Source organism: Passer montanus, unplaced genomic scaffold, assembly GCF_014805655.1.
Source record: "Passer montanus isolate IOZ18808 unplaced genomic scaffold, ASM1480565v1 scaffold10, whole genome shotgun sequence".
NCBI classification, from domain to species: domain Eukaryota; kingdom Metazoa; phylum Chordata; class Aves; order Passeriformes; family Passeridae; genus Passer; species Passer montanus.
In genome coordinates this window covers 34,791,448-34,816,028 of record NW_024356505.1, presented here as the reverse complement: position 1 = coordinate 34,816,028, position 24,581 = coordinate 34,791,448, and the positions used below count along the sequence as shown (strand labels likewise).

The following is a 24,581-nucleotide window of genomic DNA, read 5'->3' as shown; positions in this document are numbered from 1 at the left end:
AATCCTAATGTGCACAGATGTGTTTAATTTAGGTGTAAAAGCAGCTCCCAAAGCTCCAGTGGGTCTTCATATATTTGTAGTTAAGAGGTTGTGATAAGTTTCTCAAGAGATCCAGGAAACATGCTAAATTTTAGCAGTGCTTCCTCAGTCTAAAGTCTTTGGGAATATATTGAGTTTAAATACATGTGCAGGGGCACATCTTTAGACCCCATGGGAATGTTCTTGGGCAGCCTACTTCCACCCAGTATCTTATAGTTACTTTTCCAAACAGAAAATGTTATGAATGATCTGGAAATGATCAATAGCTCCTTTAAATTCAATTTTTGTTAGTAACAATTCTTTGAATGATTAATGTTTAACTCGAATGATACCTGCTGGTGTCATGTAATATTCACGAGGTTCTGCAGCAGTCATGTGAACCATGGGTTCTTGCTATCTTTGGTCTGACTAAACTTTGTGTGACTCCATGGCAATCCCATTAAAACAAATTGTGTTTGACCAATAAATAGCTGGATTAAATCAGACCAAGAATTGTAATACACTTAGACAGCTGCTGACAATATTCCCAGTACTGGTAATACTTTCAAGGATGTACAAATATGCCTGCCAAGGGATGCCCTTGCTGCTGCTCTTCCCTTTATCTGACAAGAGCAGGGACCTTGGATTCTGCTGGCTCCATAAAATCTGTTATCTGAAATATGAGGGCAATGGTTTGTGTGGAGGTACTCATGCAAATACATATTATTCCCACTTGTAATGTAGGGTGGACATAGATAAACATTGACATGGGAAGAGAACATGACTGGGTTTATTTCTTTTAAAGAGAGGAAATGTTATGTATATTTTTATAATACTGTCAGTTCTCTGCCTTTTTTTTAAACATGGCTACATAAGAGGCTTGGCATTGTTGAAAATTCCTTCTTTATGCCTTTTATGGTAATTTTTAGGGATTCTATTTTTTTTTTCCTGGAGCCACGGTCAGGACTAAATTTTAAATAATTTCAGACAGATACAGAACTGAATAAACCTAAAAGATTTTAAATTTTTTGTTAAATCTGAGTTGTAACTTCACTGCAATATTCCTTGTGTTTTGCAGTCAAATATGTAGTTCCTAGAGACAGAGTTCAATGATAGTACTGTAAAAAATGGTATTTTCAATGTGTAATGAGCTATCCAAGGCTGGTTTTTCCTATGCCAGGCTGCTTTAGCAATAAAACATATCTCTTCAGAAAAGTCCTTCACAAAAGATCAACACAAATCTCTGACTTGCAACAGAAGAGAACAACTGAGAACTACTATATTCAGAAGTAATATAGTAGTTTTTTGTATGGCCTGCAAAGTAGCCCTACACTCTGCACCCAAACATCAAACCAGGCACTTTTGAAAGTAACAACAGGATTGGAATAAAACTCTGTAGGAAGTAATCTCTGAAATGTGTACCATTAGCCTAGAAGTACTACCTTTTCCCCTCTCTTGTAAATCATGTTAATGATTTCCTAGATTAGCACACTGAACTCCCAGTGTGGTTAATTATGGTCTTAGTTTTGTTTTATTTTTTATTTTCCATAATTAGAAAAGAATTTCCTAATCCTTAAGGCAATGTTTCCTTAAGTATAAATAAAGTGTAAGAAATTTTCTTGCTTCCCATCTTAACCCCTTACATGTGCCAAAGAAATCTGCTTTGAGCAGGATACCTGCATAGATCTTGTAGCCATTTTGGAAAGTAAAGGGACCTTTAAGGAAAATGAATTTTTGAATTGTCATGTCTAGTGTTAAACTGCAAGAGAACACCAGAATTAATATGAATACCATTTGAACAAAACAGAAAGCATCCATAGGGCAGGCTTCTCCATTAATAATAGCTTGGCTGCACAAATCAATTCCCCAAGTACCAACATGTAGAAAAGCAAAGCACTAAACTGTACATGTTATAAAATATCACATCAAGCTGCATAATGAATGATATATCCCACAGTTTTTCATGTTTTGGGGGACCTAGCTCATTTATATCATGGTGGTCTCTGTCTGCATAAAGGAGTGAGCTCTTGAATTCCTGTGGAGCTGGGAAACACTTTCTGATCCATTTCGGGAAATGGATGAGCTGTGCAGTCTGTAGTCTCTGCCTGCTGTCTGCTTCCAGCACAAACTCCGCCACTTTCTTTTCAGCTCCCCCTGCACCTGTGTTCAAAAGGAAATGCACAATCTGAGCTGAAAATTTTCTTTTATGTGAGGAAATTTTCCACGTCTGTTGGCTGTCACATGGGGATCTCTAGGAACAGAATCATAGAATGGTTTGGATTGGTACAAACTTTTAAGGATTATGTAGTTCCACCCCCTTCCATGGGCAGGAACACCTTCCACCAGAACAGGTTGCTCAGAGCACCACCCAGCCTGGCCTTGGGATGGGGCTATCACAGTTTCTCTGGGTAACCTGTTACAGTGTCTCTACCACCCTTACAGAAAAGATTTTTTCCCTCCTAAATCTACCACATATCAGTTTAGAAGTGTCCTGACACTACAGGCCCTGCTAAGAAGTTTTTTTGCCATCTTTCTTATAATCCCCTCTTTATGTACTCCAAGGTGCTATGAAGTTCCCCCAGATTCTTTCTCCTTTCCAAGCTGAGCAACCCCTACTCCCTCAGCCTGATTTCATAGGAGAGGTGTTCCAGCCTTCTGAGAATTTCTGTGGCCTCCTCTGGACCTGCTCTAACACATCCGTGTCATTCTTTTAATGCTCAATAGAGGTGGCTTTTTGGGCTACAAGTGCACATTGCCAGCTCATGGCCCATTCTTCATCCCCAAGTCCTTCTCTGTTGGATGGCTCTCAACCCCTTCATCACTCAGTCAGCCCTGCACAGACCCTGGTCCAGAGCCTTGAACTTGAACCTCTTGAGGTTCTTTCCCCCCTCTCCACAAGCCTGTCATGGTCCCTCTGGATGGCAGCCCTTCCTTCTAGAGCATCCTTTTACAAAGGTCACATAACTGAGGCAAACACTGCCTACACCGTGTGTGAAGAGGTGCCCTAAGGTCACTTTCAAAAATCAATTTTTTATCACTTGTGCTGCAACAGTAGGTTTAGGTATTGAACTATTTATGTCATGTACTTAAGGCATAGAATCAAATGATTAGCCCAAAATCAGGCATCTCATGAATACCAAAGACCAGAACTCAGGAGAGCTGAATGTTAATTGTCTGTGCAGGTGTCTTCAGACAGATTCCTTCTGTCAGACACTGCATAGTGGCTGAAATCAAAAGGAATTCCTTGCATCTTTCTCAGTTGAGACCATGAAAACTATGACATGCTAAGCACTTGTGCTGTTCTGAGGTTTAGATACTGACAGAGCATTACTCCTAAATCCTTACTAAATGGTATTTCAAGTTCCAGATGAATTTTCAGACGTGTTGCACCTCACTTGCACACTGCTTCTAACAGAGCTAGATTAGATCACATTAAATAGCAGAAGACACCTCAGTTTGCAAGGAATTAGATTTTAAACAGCTCTTAAAGCTCTTCCCCCAGCTACACTGATTTCTCCTGTTGTATAAAAACTGTCACAAATATATTCCACTAATAGGAATGCAGACATCTTCTAAAACAGTTTAGTGTACCAGAGCAGAATTATGGGGGCACTTACACATTTACTAAAACCAATATTTAACATTCTCAGTAGGAAAGATGAGACTTACTTCACTGTTCAAAAAACAATACAGGACTGCAACAATCAACCCCTGGAAAGAGAAAATATTCCTTAGTTAGCAGGCAGCACTCACCTAGGTCAGTAAAACTTCTTGAATAAAAACCTTAAAATTTACCTGAAAAGATCCCAAACACAACTCAAAGATTATTTTATAATTGTTGGAACTGCGGTCAGGAAACAGAGCAAACACTGTGTAGTGAACTCCAAATAAAGGAATCAGCAGCAAGGTGGATTTTGCAAGTCTCCTGGGTAAAGGAAAGAGATAAAGCTGCAATTTAATGATGAGCTCTTGTTTTACTGAGATGAATGTGTAACTGTAGGGTTAGTCTGTACATTGCACATGCAGAGTATGCAAACAGTACCTAGGAAATGTAATCCAGAATCATCTCAACTAATAGATTTTCAGGAGCCTCAAATACTAAAACTTCATAGCTTTACTGATGGTATTAAGCATATGCCATTAAATAATTTTCCATGTTGTCAATTACATAACAAAATTTAGCAGAAGACACTATTTCAGAAAAGAAACAGAACTTTAAATTACTAAGCAGAGCTACTCTGACAAAAAGCTTGTGAAACTACTGGAATGAAAAATTGCTAGTTTTACCTTATCTGTCATTTATTTCACTCTAATAAGATCAGTTTTATATATTATACAGGGCCAGTCAAGGACAATTTTGGATGTCTGACATCAGATAAAATTTGAGAAGTTATAATGCTGAGTTCCATAATTCCTCACTGCATTGATAAATATAACTTGATTCAACAATGGAAGGATGCTCTTGTGAATTCACTTATTTTAACAGAAAAGTTAAGGTATTTCAAGTAGTTTTATTTTTTCTGTGTCAGTCTTCATGGCCTTGCTTTGTTCATAATGGCCCAGGGGCCGCATCTATTTATGTGGAAATAATTTCTGACAGCAAAGCTCCTCAAGAACAGCAAATCCTTCACATCTAAAGGTGATACCAGAAGCAGGAAAAATAGGGATTCCTTAGCAGAAGAAATTAATTTACAACTGGACGAGATGACACTGGCAGCAAATTTCCTGGTTCCCCAAATGAAATGGAAAACTGATTTTATTTGAACTTAGCCTTGTTCACTGCAAGAGTAAAACAAACAACTAAAAGGATGGAACCAGCTACAAGCAGGTTCAGAGGAAGGGAATAAAAATGGTGACTTGCATGAGTAGAATTAATTTTAGATTCATATTTCACTTTCGCTCCATGCTTGGTTTAGTAATTTTTGTTTAGTTGATGCTACTTTATACTGCACTTACATTTTAGTAAAAGAAAGGGACAAACAAAACAGTCTTATTCTTCTCTGCATTTTAGAAAATGCATTTGCAATTTTATAAATGAGCCTCTCAGATCTTTTGATTTGCTCTGCAGATGCAGTTTCTTGAGGAAGTTAATCTACTTTCCCATGGGTATTGGCTAAAGACCAGAAATGCAAACTTAATCAGGCAATCAAATGCTAAAAGCAAAGAATTTACACGGCTGAATAATGAAGGACAAGGTTGCTATTAATGTGAATATTTCATATTATAAAGTGCTACAGTGAACTGTGCAAAATGGTGGGACTGAAAGTGAGGAAATATTTAATTTTCAAAAATTAAATAATTACCACATGCAAGCAGTGAAAACTTTACATCACAAGAAGTAAACTTGAGGGCATTTCCTGCCCATAGGTTGGCCATTGTGCTACATAATAATGTGGCAACTGCACAGTTTCATCTAGATTCAACAAGCCCTCCCACATGTTTAGATAATTGAATCAGCAAACACAAAACAAGACCCTTGTAGCTCTGCAAAACAAATGTGCTTGTCAGTCCAGTTGTGTTGATTTCCTGTGGCACATCAGAATTTTTCACTTTTTGCATCAAACATGTCACATTGTCTACAAAACACCTAAGGTCCTGGTTCTCTTGGCTTTAAGGATATTCTTTGTTTCTGCATAGCATGTTTTGTCAATAAGTAGTTCTAAATTAAATCTAATTATAGTAAGACAGCAGTTGTTGGTTCTCAGCAGATGAAATCTTAAAGAGATTATTTTGCTTCTGTCTATAGTATCTAAAAGAATGACTCACTTGTACTGTGACTGGTCATTTCCTCCAACATCTGGAGATCTTAACTTCTGCAGTAAGATTCTTATAATGCTAATGAAAAGTATAAAATTCACCTGCAAAGAAAACAAATATAATGATGATTTCTGAATTCTCTACTCAATATTTAGCAAAAAGAAATTCTTATCAAGTCAGACAGGAGCCAAGTCAGCATGGGAGTTGTGCACCTCCCTCAGCTCTGCAGTGCCAATCCTCTTGTGTTCTGCAGCACCACTTTTGCCATGTCCAGCAACACTGCAAGCCCACACTGCTGCTCTGGCTGGCAAAAGTCTTTGAAAGCCCCAATTTCCAGAAGTGTCCTCCTTCCACTACTTCAGCTGAGGACAGGTTTCCCATCAGGCTGGGACACTGGATGTGGTTTTCTGCAATCAAGCACTGTCCTAAATTGTCAGGTGGATTCACAACCAGAAGCCCAGAGGCAGTTTTGACCCTCCCTTGCTCCTCACCTCAAATTTCATTATTTTCTGTCTGAATTAGGGTTAGAGAAGACTGTTGCACAGCTGATCTCTCTACTCCAACCAAACACAAAAAGGGCCTCTCACAGGTGTTTGATTGCCTTAGATACTGATGCTGACGTTACAAATGAAGGAATGACAGAACAGCTGGTGTTGGAAGGGACCTCTGGAGATCATCCAGTCCATCTGCAGCCTGATTCTCATGACAGCCCTCTAAGACAGACGAGTAGCATTTCGTTTTGTATTTTATTTCGTATTTTATTTTCAGAAGGGCATCTGCATAAAAATCATTATGATCAGAACATAACCAGTCTAGAAAACTGAAGTATAAAACTCAGTATATCCAAAGTCTCACTCCCATTATTTCTTCAGCCTTGACTTTCAGCTTCCTCTGGTCTCCACCTCTTCTGGTGTTGGATTCCTTGGTGTGGTCTAGAAAACTTCACACTAAATACAGCATGTCCATGCTGAAGTAAGGGAACAGTTGGAATCCACATCTTCAGAGCTACAATGTGTGCTAAAAACTGTGACTCCAGCTATAAACAGCTGCATCAAATGCACACATCTTAGAATAAATTAATCCAGAGAAAAATTTATATAATGGTGAAAATGAGAATTTTGTAGTCTTAAACTAACTCCATCCCAATGCACAAAATCAGGACGTGGAGTACTTAACCAGACAGTGCCTGTCTCACTGCTATAAATCTCTGTCTTCATGTATTGGTGGAACCTTTCCTTCTCCTAAAAATTTGGCTCCAAGCTTTTCAGGTTCAATGGATTTCTGTGTCTTTTATAACAAAGCCTATAGAATTTGGGATACTAATAAATAAAAATACAGTTATAGCAACTGCATGTCCCTCTTTTTTTAACATTTTGTTCAAAATGACAGGTGAAGAGTAGTGAAAGGAACTGACAGGAATGAAATAAAAATTTAGGAAAATTATATCTAATACATTTTTACAAAATAATAAAAAAGAAATGTCAGAAAATACAGGCTTTTGCTGAACTTAATATACATTTTCTTTCAGGCAGATGATTACGTAGAGGCTTACCTATAAAGATAACAGACAGAAATCTGTAATTGCAGATTTTATCTGTAGACTTAATACAGCTGCGTGCCCACAGCAGGGGATATTAATTTGCCATATGCACTGGAACCAGTATTACTGGTCAAGGAGAAAATAGGGGCAAAAGCACATTCATTTGGAACAGCCACATCCAACTGAAGTGTGTACAGCATGAAGTGTGAACGTCTGCCAAATGACTTCTCTCAAGCCAAAATTCTCAGGAGGAAATACCAGGGAGGGTTCTGACACACTGAATTAACTGAAGCCATTCCTACTGTGCAAAATGGTATCAGAACTTGCCCTCACAATACTGTGGCACAGATCGAAATTTGCTGCCTGAGCAGTACTCCATCTGATTTCTCTTCCCAGTCTTCACTAAGATCCAGCTGCAGTTCAGGTCTGCCAATGTGCCCTGGGATAACTTCCAGGTCTGGGGCTGCTTTGGAGGAGCACTGCCTTCTGGCACATGCAGTCTCAGATAGCTGTTCAAACTGAGCTTCCAGAGAACAGGGTTTCCTGTAAACACCAGGTGGTTTGTTTTGCTTTTATCTTCCAACATATTTTCTTAACTCTGGATTGTTCCCATTCTCCAGCTCCTTTGAGGTCCAAGTATTCCCTTTCTGTTTTAGTTCTCTTGCATGCTCATGTCTTCATAAGATAAAACATCTTTGAGGCCTTATTTTATGTAATTTCACACATATGGCCTGCTCTTCTTTCTCTTCAAACTGCAGAATTCACTCTGATATTGATGACAGGAATTTCTTCCAAAATTACAGATTGAAAGGCAAGGCCAAGCTTAATGCAAACTCCTGAAATCTTGTGTAATCTAATGATGCCCTAGATCTTCTGCCTACAATTTTAAAACTGAAGCAAGTATATCTAAAATATATTAATTTGCTCTCGATTTTCAGAAACGAACATATAACTACAGTACATTATGACCAAAGTTAATTACACAATCATTACAGTGAACAGGAATATTATTACACTAGTCCAGTAATTCTAATGAGTTCCAAACAGGAAAAGCCCTGTGAAACACTCTCCAATGGTATTGTTTTGCAAATACTTCATGTTTAATATATATTTGAGTAGGCTACCAATTAAAGAAAGATATACACAGCCATAATTTTTTTTTACTAATATCAGATTCTCAATTGAAAGACTATCTATTTACACACAAAATCAAATCTGCAATTCATTGAGAAGTATAATTAGATTTTTCCTTCCTCCAGGCTCATAAACAGGAGAGATGTTAAAGAAAGAACAACACACAAATAAAAGCAACTGCTAATTTAATAGGAGGCAGATAAATTTTGAAGGCAACAAATTTTAATGGCCTTGGCATCTGTTTAACATTTCTCCTGCAGCACAATTTATTTTCATTAAAATGGAATTCTTGTCTATATGTAACTAGCAGTAAAGAATAATGGCTACATGCACTGCACAATGCTGAACAGATCTATAATTCATGCTTCAAATTTTACTTACTATAATAGAAATTAAAATTGGTATTCGTATAACCCACCAGGGACCACCATGCTCATTTGTATCCCAGCAGCTATAAAAAAAACAGGGAAAATCATGTTGACATTAATATCATCTGGCAAGCAAGACCTATGAGAAATATTTCTTATAAACAAGTCAAAGCACACTAAAATAATGCCTGCTCTAGCCCAGAATTTGGCATTTAATCCTTTCCAGCTATTAATTTTATTCCCTTTGTTTTAATATGCATACTTGATTTCCCCACCAGGAGCACTGTGTTCAGGAGTGTGTTCACTGTGTTCAGGACTCCTCAGCAGAAGAAAGATGTGGCTCTGTTAGAAGAGGTCCAGAGGTGATCACCCAAAGGTGATCAGAGGGCTGAAGCATCTCTCCTGCAAAGACAGGCTGAGAGCTAGGGTTGTTCAGCCTGGAGAATACAAGGCTCCAAGGAGAAATCATTGTGACCTTCCAGCACTTAAAGGGGACTTATAAAAAAGAGAGAAAATGACATTTTGCCAGGGTATGTAGTGATAGGACAAGGGACAGTGGTTTAAAAATGAAAGAGGAGAGATTTAGATGTCAGGAAGAAATTCTTTACTCATAAAGTTGCAGAATCATTTAGGTTGGAAAAGACCTCTGAGATCATTGAGTCCAACCTTCAACCAAGGACCACTAGACCATGGCACTGAGTGCCACATGCAGTCATTTTTTGAACACCTTCAGGAAAGCTGACTCCACCACCTCTGTGGGGAGCCCATTCCAATGCTTTACAACCCCTTCAGTGAAAAAATTCTTCCCAATGTCCAAACTGAACCTCCTCTGGCACAGCTTGAGGCCATTTCCTCTTGTCCTGTCACTGGTTGCCTGGAGAAGAGAATGATCCCCACTTGCCTACAACCTCTGTTGAGGCAGTTGTAAGGAATGATGAGGTCTCCCCTGAGCCTCCTTTTCTTCAGACTGAACATCCCCAGCTCCCTCAGCTGCTCTTCACCAGACTCGTGCTCCAGAGCCTTCACCAGCTCCGTTTCCCTTCTCTGGACACACTCCAGCACCTCAGTGTCTTTCCTGCAGTGAGTGGCCCAGAACTGGACACAGGTCTCAGGGTGTGGCCTCAGAGAAGCTGTGGATGTCCCATCCCTGGAAGTGCTCAAGGCCAGACTGGATGGGGCTCTGAGTAACCTGAGTGTGGCATCACTGCCCAATGCAAGGAGTGTCCTGCAAAGACAGGCTGAGAGCTAGGGTTGTTCAGCCTGGAGAATACAAGGCTCCAAGGAGAAATCATTGTGACCTTCCAGCACTTAAAGGGGACTTATAAAAAAGAGAGAAAATGACATTTTGCCAGGGTATGTAGTGATAGGACAAGGGACAGTGGTTTAAAAATGAAAGAGGAGAGATTTAGATGTCAGGAAGAAATTCTTTACTCATAAAGTTGCAGAATCATTTAGGTTGGAAAAGACCTCTGAGATCATTGAGTCCAACCTTCAACCAAGGACCACTAGACCATGGCACTGAGTGCCACATGCAGTCATTTTTTGAACACCTTCAGGAAAGCTGACTCCACCACCTCTGTGGGGAGCCCATTCCAATGCTTTACAACCCCTTCAGTGAAAAAATTCTTCCCAATGTCCAAACTGAACCTCCTCTGGCACAGCTTGAGGCCATTTCCTCTTGTCCTGTCACTGGTTGCCTGGAGAAGAGAATGATCCCCACTTGCCTACAACCTCTGTTCAGGCAGTTGTAGGGAATGATGAAGTCTCCCCTGAGCCTCCCTTTCTTCAGACTGAACATCCCCAGCTCCCTCAGCTGCTCTTCACCAGACTCATGCTCCAGAGCCTTCACCAGCTCCGTTTCCCTTCTCTGGACACACTCCAGCACCTCAGTGTCTTTCCTGCAGTGAGTGGCCCAGAACTGGACACAGGTCTCAGGGTGTGGCCTCAGAGAAGCTGTGGATGTCCCATCCCTGGAAGTGCTCAAGGCCAGACTGGATGGGGCTCTGAGTAACCTGAGTGTGGCATCACTGCCCAATGCAAGGAGTGTTGGAACCAACTGGTCTTCAAGGTCCCTCCCAAACCAATCCCTTCTGTGAAATCAGCTAAAAGATCAAGCACACTGGGCTGTACCATTAGACATCATGGAGGATGTTGACCTTTGTGGGAACCAAGCTCAGTTTCACTTTGTGTAAAGACACTTCTCCAGTGTGCACTTAATGCCGACCTCTGGGTAGCAGGAAGATCTAAAGCACCTGACAAGTGCAATTGGAATTACATAATTCCATGTAGGTTATAGATGCCTGGAACTTGTTTGTGAAAATGTGCGACTGAACCTGAAGTTCTGCCTGAAAAACTGAATATTTAATTTTCACCCTGGGCTCAGCACTTTTGATCCAAATACTCTTAGTGCTCCAAAAGGTTAGTCAGATTAGAGATTAAGTACCCTTCAGACTTCCTCTGTAATCATAATGACAAAGGAAAAAGGAGTTTGCCTTTGGTTTACACGTTAGATGTCTTGCAAAGAAAGACTTGAAATTATGTAGGACATGATTTTTCAGTTTAATTGCAGAATAAATTGAAACATAATAGTTAGTTGGACAAAACAGGACTATGCAAACTGTTTGTCCACTAGTTAGGAATGTTCTCCCATTCCTTGGGAGCAGCAGGATCAATTCTGATTTTCCTACAAAATTCTTGTCTCAGCTCCCCTTCACATGCCAGGAGCCAGGCTTAGCTCTAGTTAGCTTTAGCTTTACCTGGCTATGTGCATTTGACACACCCTTACATCACTTCATTTTTGGGAATACAATTTATATTTACCCAAAGTTATCTACACTTCAATCTTCTGAATTGCCAGTTAGCAAATTGGAATGGCCAGTGCCTTCCTGCACATGTTGCAGCACTGAGCCCAAGGACCCCACTGCTGTTTCCAACATAACTTTGACTTCCCAAGCAGATAGCTCCAGATGTGGGTGTGCCAAGGAGTAGCAGGAGTCATAACTTATCCCTGCTCTCTCCTGCTCTCCGAGTTTTTCAAATAAACATCAAGCATAAACCACAGCTGAAGAGCTCCCAAACATCTGCCCTTTTATTGCCATCTCTGAAATTTCAGTTCTGTGCTCGTTCCCTCCAGAGCAGCAAACCACCTTCGTGTGAGCAACACCACACCCAAGGCAAGGATTGCACAGGCATGGGGGGATTTAAACTTTCTCTCCCACACACACTCACCCAGTGTCCTCTAGAATGATCCGTGTCACTGTCCATGTAATAATGAATATTGTAGGAATTCCTGGAAAATGCCAAAGAGGTTTAGAGAATGATCACAAAAATGCAAGTCCACAGGAAAAAAAAAAAGTTCAGCCTGCTAGTAAGCAGTTATTCACCAAATACACAGCATATAGTAAACAGTTCAGTGAATGGAAGGAGAGGTCCATCTGATGAGCTACATGATTACTTGTATACATCAGTAATGTATTACAAACAAAGACTGCAGGGAAGTGAGTTTATTTCTTATAGAATGCAGCCATAATTACTAATACACAAAAAAATCCACCTTTCTTAGGTTTTTTGCAAGGTGTCAGAGTGACTTAAAGGGAAATAGATACAAGTTATGCATTCCCAATGCACCTCCAAGGACTGCAATATAAAATAGAAGTATAAATCATTTCATAAGGAACCTTGTCCACACACTGGTTTATTCCCATTTCCCAGCAACACCCAAATGTTTTATGACCACCTATTACTGGAAGTATCAAAGTGTTTCATATATATATCATGGCACTTTCTGTAAATAAAAGGAATATATGTATTTAAAACCAGATGGACAGTATTGTTTGGGCTTTTCAAAAAGGAAAATTACATAAAATACAGCTCATGGCTGTGCAGCTAAACTTTAATTTTCCTCACAAATTAGGACACCTGAATCATATGTTTTGCAGTGGCAGCCCTTGCACCAGAGCAATCCCTGGGTGTGGTGCAGATGGCACAGGTGAAAGCTGTGGCAGGGATCAAGCCAGCAGTGAAGAACTGCTCCAGCAGCTCTGTGCCTCCTCCTTCCCTGTAACCTGTGCAGGAGCTGAGCTGAGCAATCTGTGAGCCTGAGGAGTCACCACCAGAGACAGCTCAACTAACTTGGTATGAAACACTGAACCTGACCAACACACAGAAAAAAGAACATTACTGGAAGATGGGCAAGTTCTTACCCCACCCTATCAGCAGGTAGATCGTGAAGTGTCTGTTGGGGGAGAATATTAGCACAAGGAGGATGTGGAGGTAAAGTCCTTCTACCAAGAGCCAGTAAAAGTTTGCCATAACACCATACTGAAAAAACACCAGAATTGCCTTGCAGCCCACCTGAAATACAAGAAGAAGGATCAAATTTGTCACAGGAAAGATGCCATATTATTTTTATTACTACAGCCAAAAATCTTAGCTGTCTTTGTAGCATCAATAAGCCAGGTCCAGTAGAAATGTTTATCTTCAGTCAAGCAAAATGCAACATTGTAAATGTTACTGTACATGCTAAGAGAAAGTGAATTATTTAAAATTATTTAGATGGCTGTCATTGCAAATTCACTCAGAAATTTTGAAAACTTCATAGGATAAATATAGAAAAATATAGTGGTTATCAATAAATGCACACTTTTGCAACAGTTTATTAATGAATGACTATAAAATTAAATTATCACCTATCTGGAGTCTAATAAATGTACTAAAACCTCACATGGCTTCCTAACACAGTAAAACTTAACAAAGAAAGTACTTTACGATTTTTTTCAAAGCTAAATGTGAAACTGAGTAAACAATAACTAAATTATTATAAAGTAACTTTATGTGATTACTTAGTAGAGATAGAAGAAAAAGTTGTCTGGATTTTTAAAAATAATGTTTTCCCTTTAGAAAATGTTTTAATGTTTCTTAATTAATAAAACATAGATATGTATCAAAAAATGATGCTTATAGTCTGTGTGCTGGTCTTCAGAATTAATTTTCAGATGTCTGTGCTGCTGATGTTCCACAGTGCTGGCTGCTGCTACTTTGGTACTTCCCAGTAGGAATCTGGGATGTGAGAATTGAATATGAAAATGCTCATATGGACTGAGAATGTGCCAAGAAATGTGATGATATGGTGAATGTAACAGACTACACAAAGTGGACCAAATAAAATCTATAGTTTCTACTAGGTTTTACTCACTTCTCCATTTTAAATACCCTTTATACCTGCATTTTTCTGTTAAAATTCCAAGTACACCAGATACCTAAGCAGGCAGCTTATTTTCAGTGATGATTAATTCCTCTCTCTAAACCTAGATGTTTATTAAGAAGTGAGATGCAGTCACCAGCTGCTAAGCCAGAAGGGCACAGACCTCCTCAGGGAGACTTCTTTGTACCCATCAGCCCCCCAGGATGTCTGAGACACCTCAGTGCATTCCAAGTAACATCCATGCCTGTGTTAATGCCTATATAGAAAACTAAGAAAGAGTCCAAAGGCTTGAATTAATTTACCTGATTTTAGTTACCTACAACCAAAGTTGGAAAGATAGCTAACTTTGGTAAAACTGATCTTACCTCTGGAGTTTGGGATATCCACTACAGATCAACAATGGGCCAGAAAATGTAAGATGGATAAAATTAAGCATTTCAAAATGTGTCAAAAGTTGAAATTTTCAAACAAGTTGAAATTTGCTTTTATACTTAGGACTCCTTACAATGAGATCAGCACTGAAAATTTTGTAATCTTTTATAAATTCTAATATTCCCTTGTATTATAGTCTCAATTCAGATACCAGAACCCTACATCGAAGTACTTTCCCTTCCTCCTGCAGGTAATCCTGTATCAACTGCATTTGTCCATGATGAACAGTGAAAGTATCTATCAGTAAAGTTAGCAAAAATTAATTCTCTATGTAATCCAGAGCCAGGACATACTTACAGAGCTTATGAACTGTGTGTTTTAGACCTCTGTGAGTGCAGCAGGACTGTGGAACATCACACACACATGACAAAAGGGGAAAACCCCATGTGCTGTTTTGTGTGAAAGGCAGCAACAAGCCAGTGCTTGATAGACAGACCAGCCTTGTCAGGCTGGTGCCAGACCATCCCACATACAATGCAACAGAAATGATTCAGCAGTCCACAAAATCTGACATATTTAAATAGGAAAGTATAAGGCTTTGTAGCCAAGAATAGCTGGAGAATAAATGAAATCACAGAAACCAAGCAGAATTTTGAGAGTCCACTGAACAGTCTTTCAAGGACCTAAGAACTTCTGATTACCCCTGACAATCTGTTTGCTATCAACTTTGCCTAACTGCAGTCTCCTAACTCAGTTCCTGTTTTTCTCCATTAGAAATATCCCAGAGTATGAATTCCTATATACAGCTTGGTATTCACTGCTAAGAACTTCACATTTTGGGACACCAAGACAAAAAATATCTTATTCCATTTTTTTCCTCACAAGCCTGAACTGTAATTAATTAAAATCAGAAGGGATTTTTGACTAAAACAACACAGCAGTGAATGGGGCATATTATATAGAGGTCAGTATTTTAACAGCAAGACTTGAGATTTTTTTAAGCCCTGTACATGAAAATGCAGTAAACATATTTGCTTGCCAAGAGTGCAGACGATAACACTTCTGTCATAGCCCAGAAGTACTGAGGAGTTAATGAAGACAACTCCTGCAAATATTTAATTTCCTGAGTTATTCCCTCCCTCCACTGATACCTGTCCAATTCCTGCACCCCGATAAAGCTGCTGGAACACTTCCAGAGCAGCTGCCTTTAATCACTCCCAGCTGATGGCACTCCAGTTTGTCTTCAACCCTCCCAGCTGATTAATGCAGTGGCCATATTTATTCATATTTATTTATAGTGGCTGGGTATTTATTTAACCAGCTGTATCTGGTTATGATTTGTCTTGGCTGATGATAAGTTGTCCTTCATGGACATGCAAACAATGTTAAGGTCTCCTACTTGTGCTGCAACCTTCTTTATCTGGATACATCTAACACCCCATTCTCCCAGTCATTACGTTCTCTTCAGAATTGTCTGCAGTGAAATCTTGGTACTCCTAAATATTTAAAAGGATGAGGGAGGAAAATTCAGTGATGAAACAGTGTTACACCAGGTAACAAATGAGGTTTATTACCCATGAGGTTTGATCCTCTGGACAGTGAGCTGTGTTGGAGCTGGAATAGAGAATATCATCCTTGACTAAAACAGAGATTGCTCTTAGAATGAAAGAGAGGAACAGGTTCAGATGGATGTAGTTCCGAGTACAATGAAGTTTTCTAAAAAGAGATTTAAAAAGAAGCATTTTAGTTTATGATGCAGAAACTGTTGAAAGACTTTATTACTCTGTGGATATTTCTTAACAATATGAACCTTGAGTAAGAGCATACCCTTTCCTTTTCTGTCATTTTGTCAGGGCTGCCTTGCTGTTTTCTTTCATCTCTTACTTCTGTTCAATATCACAGATTAAAAGATCCCAGTGGTATTTCTCGCACATTTTAACATAACATAATAAACTGACAACAAACTGACACAATAAGCTGACAATAAACACAGGCTATTGTATCCTTCTGTGTGTGCACTCATTCCAGTGTTTTTCTTGCAAATACAACTTTGATTATCCTGGATATACTTCAGATGTACTCTCACCTATTATTTTCTGGTTTCATTCTTTTATTTAACTCCTGTGTTTTGCTACAGAGTGACTTTTGATCCTATGATGATGGTGTATGCAGGAGCAATTAAAAATGCATTTAGAATATTTGATCACAAATCCTTTCTGTCCAATAAATGCAAAACTTTAGTCTGGCAGCCATGTGAAAGCCTTACAAACAAATGACAGATAAAAGATTCCATGTAACTGAATGGGAGCTCAGGGGAAGCAAGCTAGAAGTTGAGGGCTTTTCCCTTAAAATACAGTTCCTTCAAGATTTTCCTGTTTAAAATATTCTTTTTATAGAAAATCCCTAAAAAACAAAGTGCTAAGAGGTTTTTGTGGGCACAATCAGCACCTTGAGCTACACCTGAAAACAGAGCAGAAGCCAAGGCATTTTAGCAAGCATGAGCAGGGAAAGAAATGAAGATGCAATAGATGCAATGGCAGCGTGCAGTTACAAGTATTCTTCCAGTTGTGCACCTGAAAACAGAGCAGAAGCCAAGGCATTTTAGCAAGCATGAGCAGGGAAAAAAATGAAGAAGATGCAATAGGTGTAGTGGAAGTGTGCAGTGGCAACTTACAAGTATTCTTCCAGTTGTAATTTTTATCAAACATACATAATCCATTCTGAAATTACTGAAGCAAGGACAGTTACAAAAAGTGCACAGAAATAAAGAACACATCTGCCATGTTAGGCCTGAATTTGGCAAAGGACATAATACCAGGCTGGATTTTAAGCAGTTGTTTAAGCATTGTCAAAAATGCAGTGATTGCTGTGGCCATGCACATCCTTTGCTGAAATACCACTATTATGTTGGACTGCACCACATGTTCCTGTGGAATTCAGAGATACATGCAAGCTGCAAATAGGAGGAAACTATTTTTCTTGAATAACTAATGTAGATGATTAGTTATTCATCCAATTCAGTAGCTCAAATAATAAATGTTGGATATATGCAAGGCTGTCAAACAAATATTTTAAGAGTTAGTGGGCAGAAATTAACTCTTAATTCAACTCACTATGTTGGGAGGCCCCAACACTCCCTGCAAAGAACAGAGGAGGATTCTTCTTGAAGGAGGGCCTAGAAGAACATATGTAGTGTCATGAAAATCTGTCTTTTCCCTGACTCAACTGGAAGACTGGGAAAAATTTCTAGTTGGATATTTAAACTGAGGTTGAAGGTTTTGAGTACACCTCTTAAATGCTTGACTGGTTACACCTGACTTCTGGTGATGGGTGACATTCAGATGTCTGTAATTCTCTGTATTAAATGTGGTTTTAGCTTTTAGCAGTTCTGAAACTGCAGTAATCTGCATTGGAGCATTTGCTGATAGAACGAGTATAACCATGACTGGCTCACTTCATTTTTTTTAAAGGCATTCTAAACATAATTATGGGTTACATATCTGCTCTGAATGTTCTCTGAAGATTTAGATATTGAGAAAATTTGATGGCAAACTGAAAGGCTTACAGATCTCACCATAGGAATATTTAATGAGAGGAATGAGGCTCTGACAAACAACAGGCTGTTATCTACATATTATTTGTACTTTCTTTCTACCAAAACTGTGATATGCACTTTCTTGGCTTTCTTGGTCCTAAGTGGAGCAGAAAAGTGGTGTGAAGTTCATAATGGAGAATATAAAGGCTATTCTGTTAGGTGGAAGTTATACATAAAGGCATGAAGGTGGAGGGACTGAGAAAAACTGCAATACTGATAAGACCAGTAAAAATATTTATTACTAGTTGAAGACTTAAAAGTTATTTTACTAGTTGAAGATTGCCTTCAGCCTGAGAAAAGTCACAGAAATTGGGCAAAAGCAGCAGGCAGTACTGCATTTCCTAACACTACCAAACAAAAACATTGCAGACCCAGCACAATTATCCACAGCTTTGCTACTGTGCTTGGAACCAGTGAGGCTTGTACCTTGAGCACCATGTTCAGTTCAGTTCTCCATTTCAAAAAGGACATTTTTGTGGTGCTGGAGGGTGCCCAGACAGAGGCAACGAAGCTGGTGAAGAGTCTAGCAAACAGGTTTTGTGCAGAGCAGCTGAAGGAACTGGGGTTGTTTTGTTTGGAGACCTCATTGCTCCCTACAACCACCTGAAAGGAGGGTGCAGCCAGGTGGGGACTGGTCCCTTCTGCCATGATTCAAGTGAAAGGATGAGAGGAAAGGGCCTTTAGTTGCATCAGGGGAGGTTCAGATTAGGTATTAGACAAAAAGTTTTCACTGAAAGAATGATCAGGCATTGGAATGAGTTGCCCAGGTAGGTAGTGGAGTCAACTGTCTTTGGACTTGTTCAAAAGGTGTTTGGATGCAGCACTTGGGGATATGGTTTAGGGGTGGTTATGGCAATGCTGGGTTGATGGCAGGAGTAGATGATCCTGAAAGTCTCTTTCAACTTTGGAGATTCTGTGATTTGGTGATTCTGTGATTTACAGTTGGACAAATTAGTGATTGCCTTTGATTACAGTACCCCTGGAAAGCACTCAGAAGCTTATGCAAAACGTGGCTGCACTCATGTCCAGTGGTGAGATCAGCATCCAACTAATTCTCAAGAGCAATTCAAGGCGTTGAATAACCAAATAGAAAATGCTTTATGTAATCATTCCTAAATTACTGTTCTTTCTTACATGTGCTGTAATGCCTGTAAATTTGTCTAATGCTTTGAAAATTATTAATATGATCATTGCTAGCAAAATCTAGGCAAAAATCTAGTCAGCATTACATTACTGTCAGCTGCTTAACTGCAAAAGTGTAAACTCCATGAATTTTCTAAATAGCTGAGTAATCAGACAACAGTTAAAGATTTCTTATGATTGTTAGTATTTACTCATGAAAAAACACATACCTGAAAAGGCAAAGAATTATACTTCCTGTTGTAAGAGCAATCAGAGATACGCTGTGTCCAAGGGTATAAATTGCTTTCACCCTCACATAGAAGTTGACCTGCACAGAAAAATATATATGCAGAAACTACTTACTAATACATCAAATTGTCTGTGAAATGATGTAATTGTCCATTAAATCGCTCTGAAAGCTATAGCATGATTTTCATTCTTTGCTCTACAGTACATGATGAGAATGTTAAATCTCTATTCCAACACATTTGGCAAGGCAACATCTCAAGACAATTGACTTCAGCAGAAAATTCAGCCTCAGGAACTCCAAACTTAGACACACAGTGTGGTACCATTCCAGTTGATTATACCATGTCAGTGAGGTCAAATAAAGTATCAGATTCATCAATTTCCATGAACATAAACTGATAAGAGCAAAGTTAGTTTGAACGAATGGATTATCTCTAAAAGAAAGAATCTCCCTCAGTCCTTCTGCTCTAGAGTGCTTTGTAATGCTGTTATACATGAATTTAATTTTAAAGACATGTTCAAGTCTCATTAATTTCTCATTCTAAGTTTTCAAATACTTTATTAAATGGTGACTCAAACCACTCTTTCTTTAGTAAAGTTACTTGCTAAAACTTGGAAAGGAAGATTTTCAACAGAGGAAAAGCAAGCTGAAAGGCACAGTCTGCTGATTAACTGCATATATCTGTAAATTCACCACCTACACACTACATTAAGTCTTATTCTGAATAACAAAAGAAAAATAGGGTCAAATATCTTCAGAATTAAACTGTTTCTCCATTTATGCCTAAAAGGAAGTCATTAGACTGACATTAGTTTCCACTCAAGCTAAATAAAATATTAAAACAGTGAAGTTTTTTTATTATATTATGAAATTAAAGATTTTAAAAGCAACATAGAACATGCTACATATAAGAGACAAAATTTCAATATTTAGTGCATGTGGTTATCATTTGCCTTCCCAAATGAGGCTGGTAAAAAGTAGCAATGAGGCAGCTTTTTTAAGTAAACTAACATAGCCAAAGGAATCTCAAATTACTTTAGTGTATTTATTTTTATAGCACTCAAAAGTCCAAGTTAGTAGGTTATTTTAGTAATCCCAATTCATAATGAAATTAGCTTAACATTCCCTTTGCAATCGTTACACAGATATGGAAAAAGCAAAATGAAATGTGAAATGAATGAAGACTTGCAACTGCTCTGCTGTAGATATGGCTAAAGTGGAAAAATATGGGAAGCAACTGCCATGGATTTTAAGTGCATTCATAGCAATTGTTATGTTGTTATATATTTCAATTAGATTGTAGAAATTGTCTTTGGTACTTTGTTATAAAGAAAGTAGCTGTTCAAACTGCACTGGGATGATTCAGACATGCCCAACAAGAAAGCTGGACTGGTTTAATTTTTGAAAATTCTGTTCAGATTTGATTTCAGGAAAACTCCACTGACTGAGACTCTTGAAATTGGAAACTGAAATTGGTTTCAGAATTCCTAAATGAAGGAAAAAAAGGTGGAAACCCTGCATGAACTTACTAATAAAGCATCAGTTGTCTTGCCCCATTGCTGTAATACTGCCTTGAATTTATCCTCTGGCCATGTGCTCTGAGCTTGACAGAAACTGTCAGGCTGCTGCACATGAAGTGACTCTGTCACTTTGCCCTGCTAGGGAGAACAAAAGAGGTTGTCCTCTGCCAGAAAAAAACACATTATTTCATGTAATGTTTCTGGTGTTCTGTTACACACACATGACCCCTACAACAAATAGTCTGGCTAAAATCAGAAGAAGAAGCTTGTGTAGTTTTAGCCCAGCAAACAGCTGACAGAATCAGCAGGGCTGAGCTTCTGCTAGCCATTCCTTGGCCAAAGAGATTAATGTGAAATACCTGCATGGAACTATGTCAGGATTGAAGTTAATCAGCCAGGAGCGCTTGGACATTACCTTAATAATGACCATGGTAATTTTACTCAAGCTAAGCATGAGAAAATAAGAAATAATTACACAGTTGAAATTATTTTATCATATGATAATTATTGCTCTTCCACACTTGAAATGGTACAAGAGAACATCTTTCCCTTTTCCTCCAACATTTTAGTGGTTTAGTTTTATAATGGAGAGAAATCTTAGATGCTACACATTTTTCTATGATCAAAAAATTAACCCTGCTTCTCAAACTGTTGCAAAGGTAAGTAAACACTAACCCACCCATTTTTAATCCATTACATCAAAAATTACAAACATTCAAATTCATGTGTTTTGATTTTCCAAAAAAATTTATATTATTAGAATGCTTTAGTTTATTAGCATGAAGCACTTTATCAGACTCAGCACCAAGGATGATGCAATCATACTGCTCCTTACATTTCCTGTATGAACATAAGAGATGTGCCTTAATTTGCCTGTAAGACCTCTATAACTCCTAGTGACTCCACAAAAAAAAAACCAACCAAAAAATAAACAAACAAAAAAGACCACAAAAAACCCAAACCAAAGCAAACAAACAACCAAACAAAAAAAAAACCCCAAAAAACAAAGGTGTTCTCAAATTATATGTCAGTTAAACACACAAACTTCATAAAGACAAAGAATTAAATTCCCCATTGTGCTGTGGCAATTGAAAACCAGGAAATTCATTAGACTAATATTGACTTAGTCACAGCTATTAAATATTTGTCACTCATCTGTATTTTAGCTAATAGCCTTTAGAAACAAACTCTTTGTATTTTATTGGTGCAAAACAAACAGGCAAAGCAATGCCAAATCTGATAGCACAAAAACCAATGACTTTTATATAAAATGGGATGTCATGTTTATCTCTTACTGCTCTGTGTGAACAGTAATTAGCCATGTCTCAAGTAACACTTAACTTCAACCTCTAAACTTAAATATAAATGTGCAAGATTGTCAGGAATAAAATGACTGCAACAAAGGTATGGATTGACCAAAAGAGAATTTCAGAAATGATATATTCAAATATTTTAACACAGAGAAATATTATAACCTCCACAGATTTTATAGCTCTTTTCAAAGGAAAACTTGATTCAAGTCATACACATGAAATTGAAATCCCATTATGAAATTGAAAAGACATGAACTTTTCTGCAGGTCTAACAAAATCAGAACATCATCATAACAGATGGCCTCTGCAAAATATTCACATGATTATTTAAACAATGATGACTCCAAAACTGGAATCCAATTACTTATTTTTAAACTTCCGAGGAAAATATTAAAATTACAACCACTAAACCAAAGCCATTAGGTGGTTAGGCACAGAAAAAATCAGTGGCTTATGGTTTTCAGAAAAAAATAATGGAAATGGTTACAGGAAGTGTACATGTTTTCCAAAGAGCTAATCCTAAACTATTTCCTCTTTTTTGTGGCTACTTAATGTTAATAGGTTTTTAAAGGACATAAACCTCTACATATAAAATGAAATTGGATTAGTACAAGTTTGCCTAATTTGTCTTAACTTCAATACATTTTTTGAAAGTCTATTTTTAGCCACACTTGTATTTTGTTTTCTTAGAAAAGCCACCTGTTTCTGCTAATGTTTCCTTTAAATTTAGTTTATTGTTATTTTTACCAAGTTCAGGAGACAGAATTCTTCTGCTTATTTACAGAATAGCAGAGACACTTCCTAGGAAAGGCTGAGTCGCCCGGCACATCTCCCAACCTCAGCCTTGGCTTGGAAGGACCTCTAGGGGTGAGAAGGTACTCAGTGCTGAAGGAGAAACTGGAGAAAGTTAAGGGCTTGATTCTTTGTCCAAAGGTTTGCTGTTGACCAGAAATCACCCTTAATATAAAAGAAAAGCCCTCAACTTTTTATTAATTTTATTCAGAAATACAATTTATCATTGCTAAGGAATATATGATCATTATCATCCCAACTGACTCTTCAATTTGTTTATTCCCTGGGCTAATATAATCCTGTAATACTGTACCTAGGAGCTTCCTCTTTACAGATGTAATTACTTAAAACTGTGCTAAAATTTGTGATCTTAAATTTTCATGATGCATGTGTCAATATTTGAACATTTCATAGTATTTGAATATTCATACTCAGAGAACGTATCAGAAAATCTTAAACTGTACAATGTAAAATAAGAACTGGGCCTAGCAAATGAGTTCAGTGCCTTAGAAACACTGAAATGAGCAAATTCAAATAGAAATGGAGTAAGGAACCCGAGTTCTTTGCTTCTGCAAAATGGACTTCAACAAGGCAGTAACCATTTTTAAAATCTTGTACTTATACAAGAATGAATATAAACTGAGATAAAGACATGGATTACATGTTGTGGAAAATTTAATTTTGTCTTATAGGACACTTCTACACATTTTAGAATTATGTATGTAGAGAAGAATAGAGTTCACTAAAAGACGTGCAATAAAATTGGTATTTCTCATGGTATTTAATGATCTTTATACAAGTAATTAATAATATCCTTTTTCTGAAATTTTCCCTTCAATTCACTTTGAGTTTAACATCACCCAGAGAAAAGATGAGATCAGCAGTGCCATAAGTATCTCCTATAGTAATAGTAGCATCGTTAATTTTAATTATGCCAGTCAGAATGTCTTATTCAAGGTTCCCTAACCGCAGTGGGAGAGATGACAATTTTGTAAATGCACCATACAGGAAAATGTAAATTCCACATCTTCCTGTGTAAACATGTATCAGCAAATGTATCTGTGAATGTGAACACTCATGGACTGGAATTTAGCAGCTTATTAATATTCTGCAATTAGAGCAAATTCCCTCTTTGCTCTACAAGAGAGAGAATATCAGCTAATATTCAGTCCTAGTCCTCACTTGAACTCAATGGACAATTTTTGCACTTATTTTAAGGAATACTGGTCTCTTAATCACACCTCATGGAAAAATATTAATGAAAAATACAGCACAACATAAACAAATTTAGCATGACTGACAGACACGAGGAAACACATTGGTAGATGTCTGCCTTGTGGCAGATTTTGGTGAGAGGCAAAGATTCAATCTAGACTCACTGCAAACAGCGCATTATTCCAGAGCAGTGATGCATCTGTTTTCTCATGGCCCTGCTCGTGCCCCTGCCTGTCCTGCCTCAGCTGCCCTCGTCTGGGGAGGCATTTCTGCTGCTCCTCCATGGTGATGGCAACACTCCAGGAACTGAGAAAATGGGGATGCTTCTTCCATGGATGATTCTGGGGGCCAGAGAACCAGCCTAGGAAAAGTTTGCTGTGCT

General features: G+C 38.2%; 1 protein-coding gene across 1 annotated transcript in view; it reads right to left on the bottom strand.

The window, feature by feature from the left end:
• Positions 1-879: 879 nt before the first annotated feature.
• Positions 880-24,581, bottom strand: part of VIPR2 (vasoactive intestinal peptide receptor 2) — a 46,584-nt gene continuing 22,882 nt past the window's right edge. The window contains exons 5-13 of the mRNA XM_039711663.1: positions 19,340-19,437; positions 15,967-16,108; positions 13,020-13,170; positions 12,046-12,106; positions 8,831-8,900; positions 5,785-5,876; positions 3,814-3,943; positions 3,688-3,729; positions 880-2,178 (exon numbers count right to left, since the gene is read on the bottom strand). Coding sequence (XP_039567597.1) covers positions 2,005-2,178; positions 3,688-3,729; positions 3,814-3,943; positions 5,785-5,876; positions 8,831-8,900; positions 12,046-12,106; positions 13,020-13,170; positions 15,967-16,108; positions 19,340-19,437 — 960 coding nt within the window. The 3' untranslated portion in view covers positions 880-2,004. The remainder of the gene's footprint in view (positions 2,179-3,687; positions 3,730-3,813; positions 3,944-5,784; positions 5,877-8,830; positions 8,901-12,045; positions 12,107-13,019; positions 13,171-15,966; positions 16,109-19,339; positions 19,438-24,581) is intronic.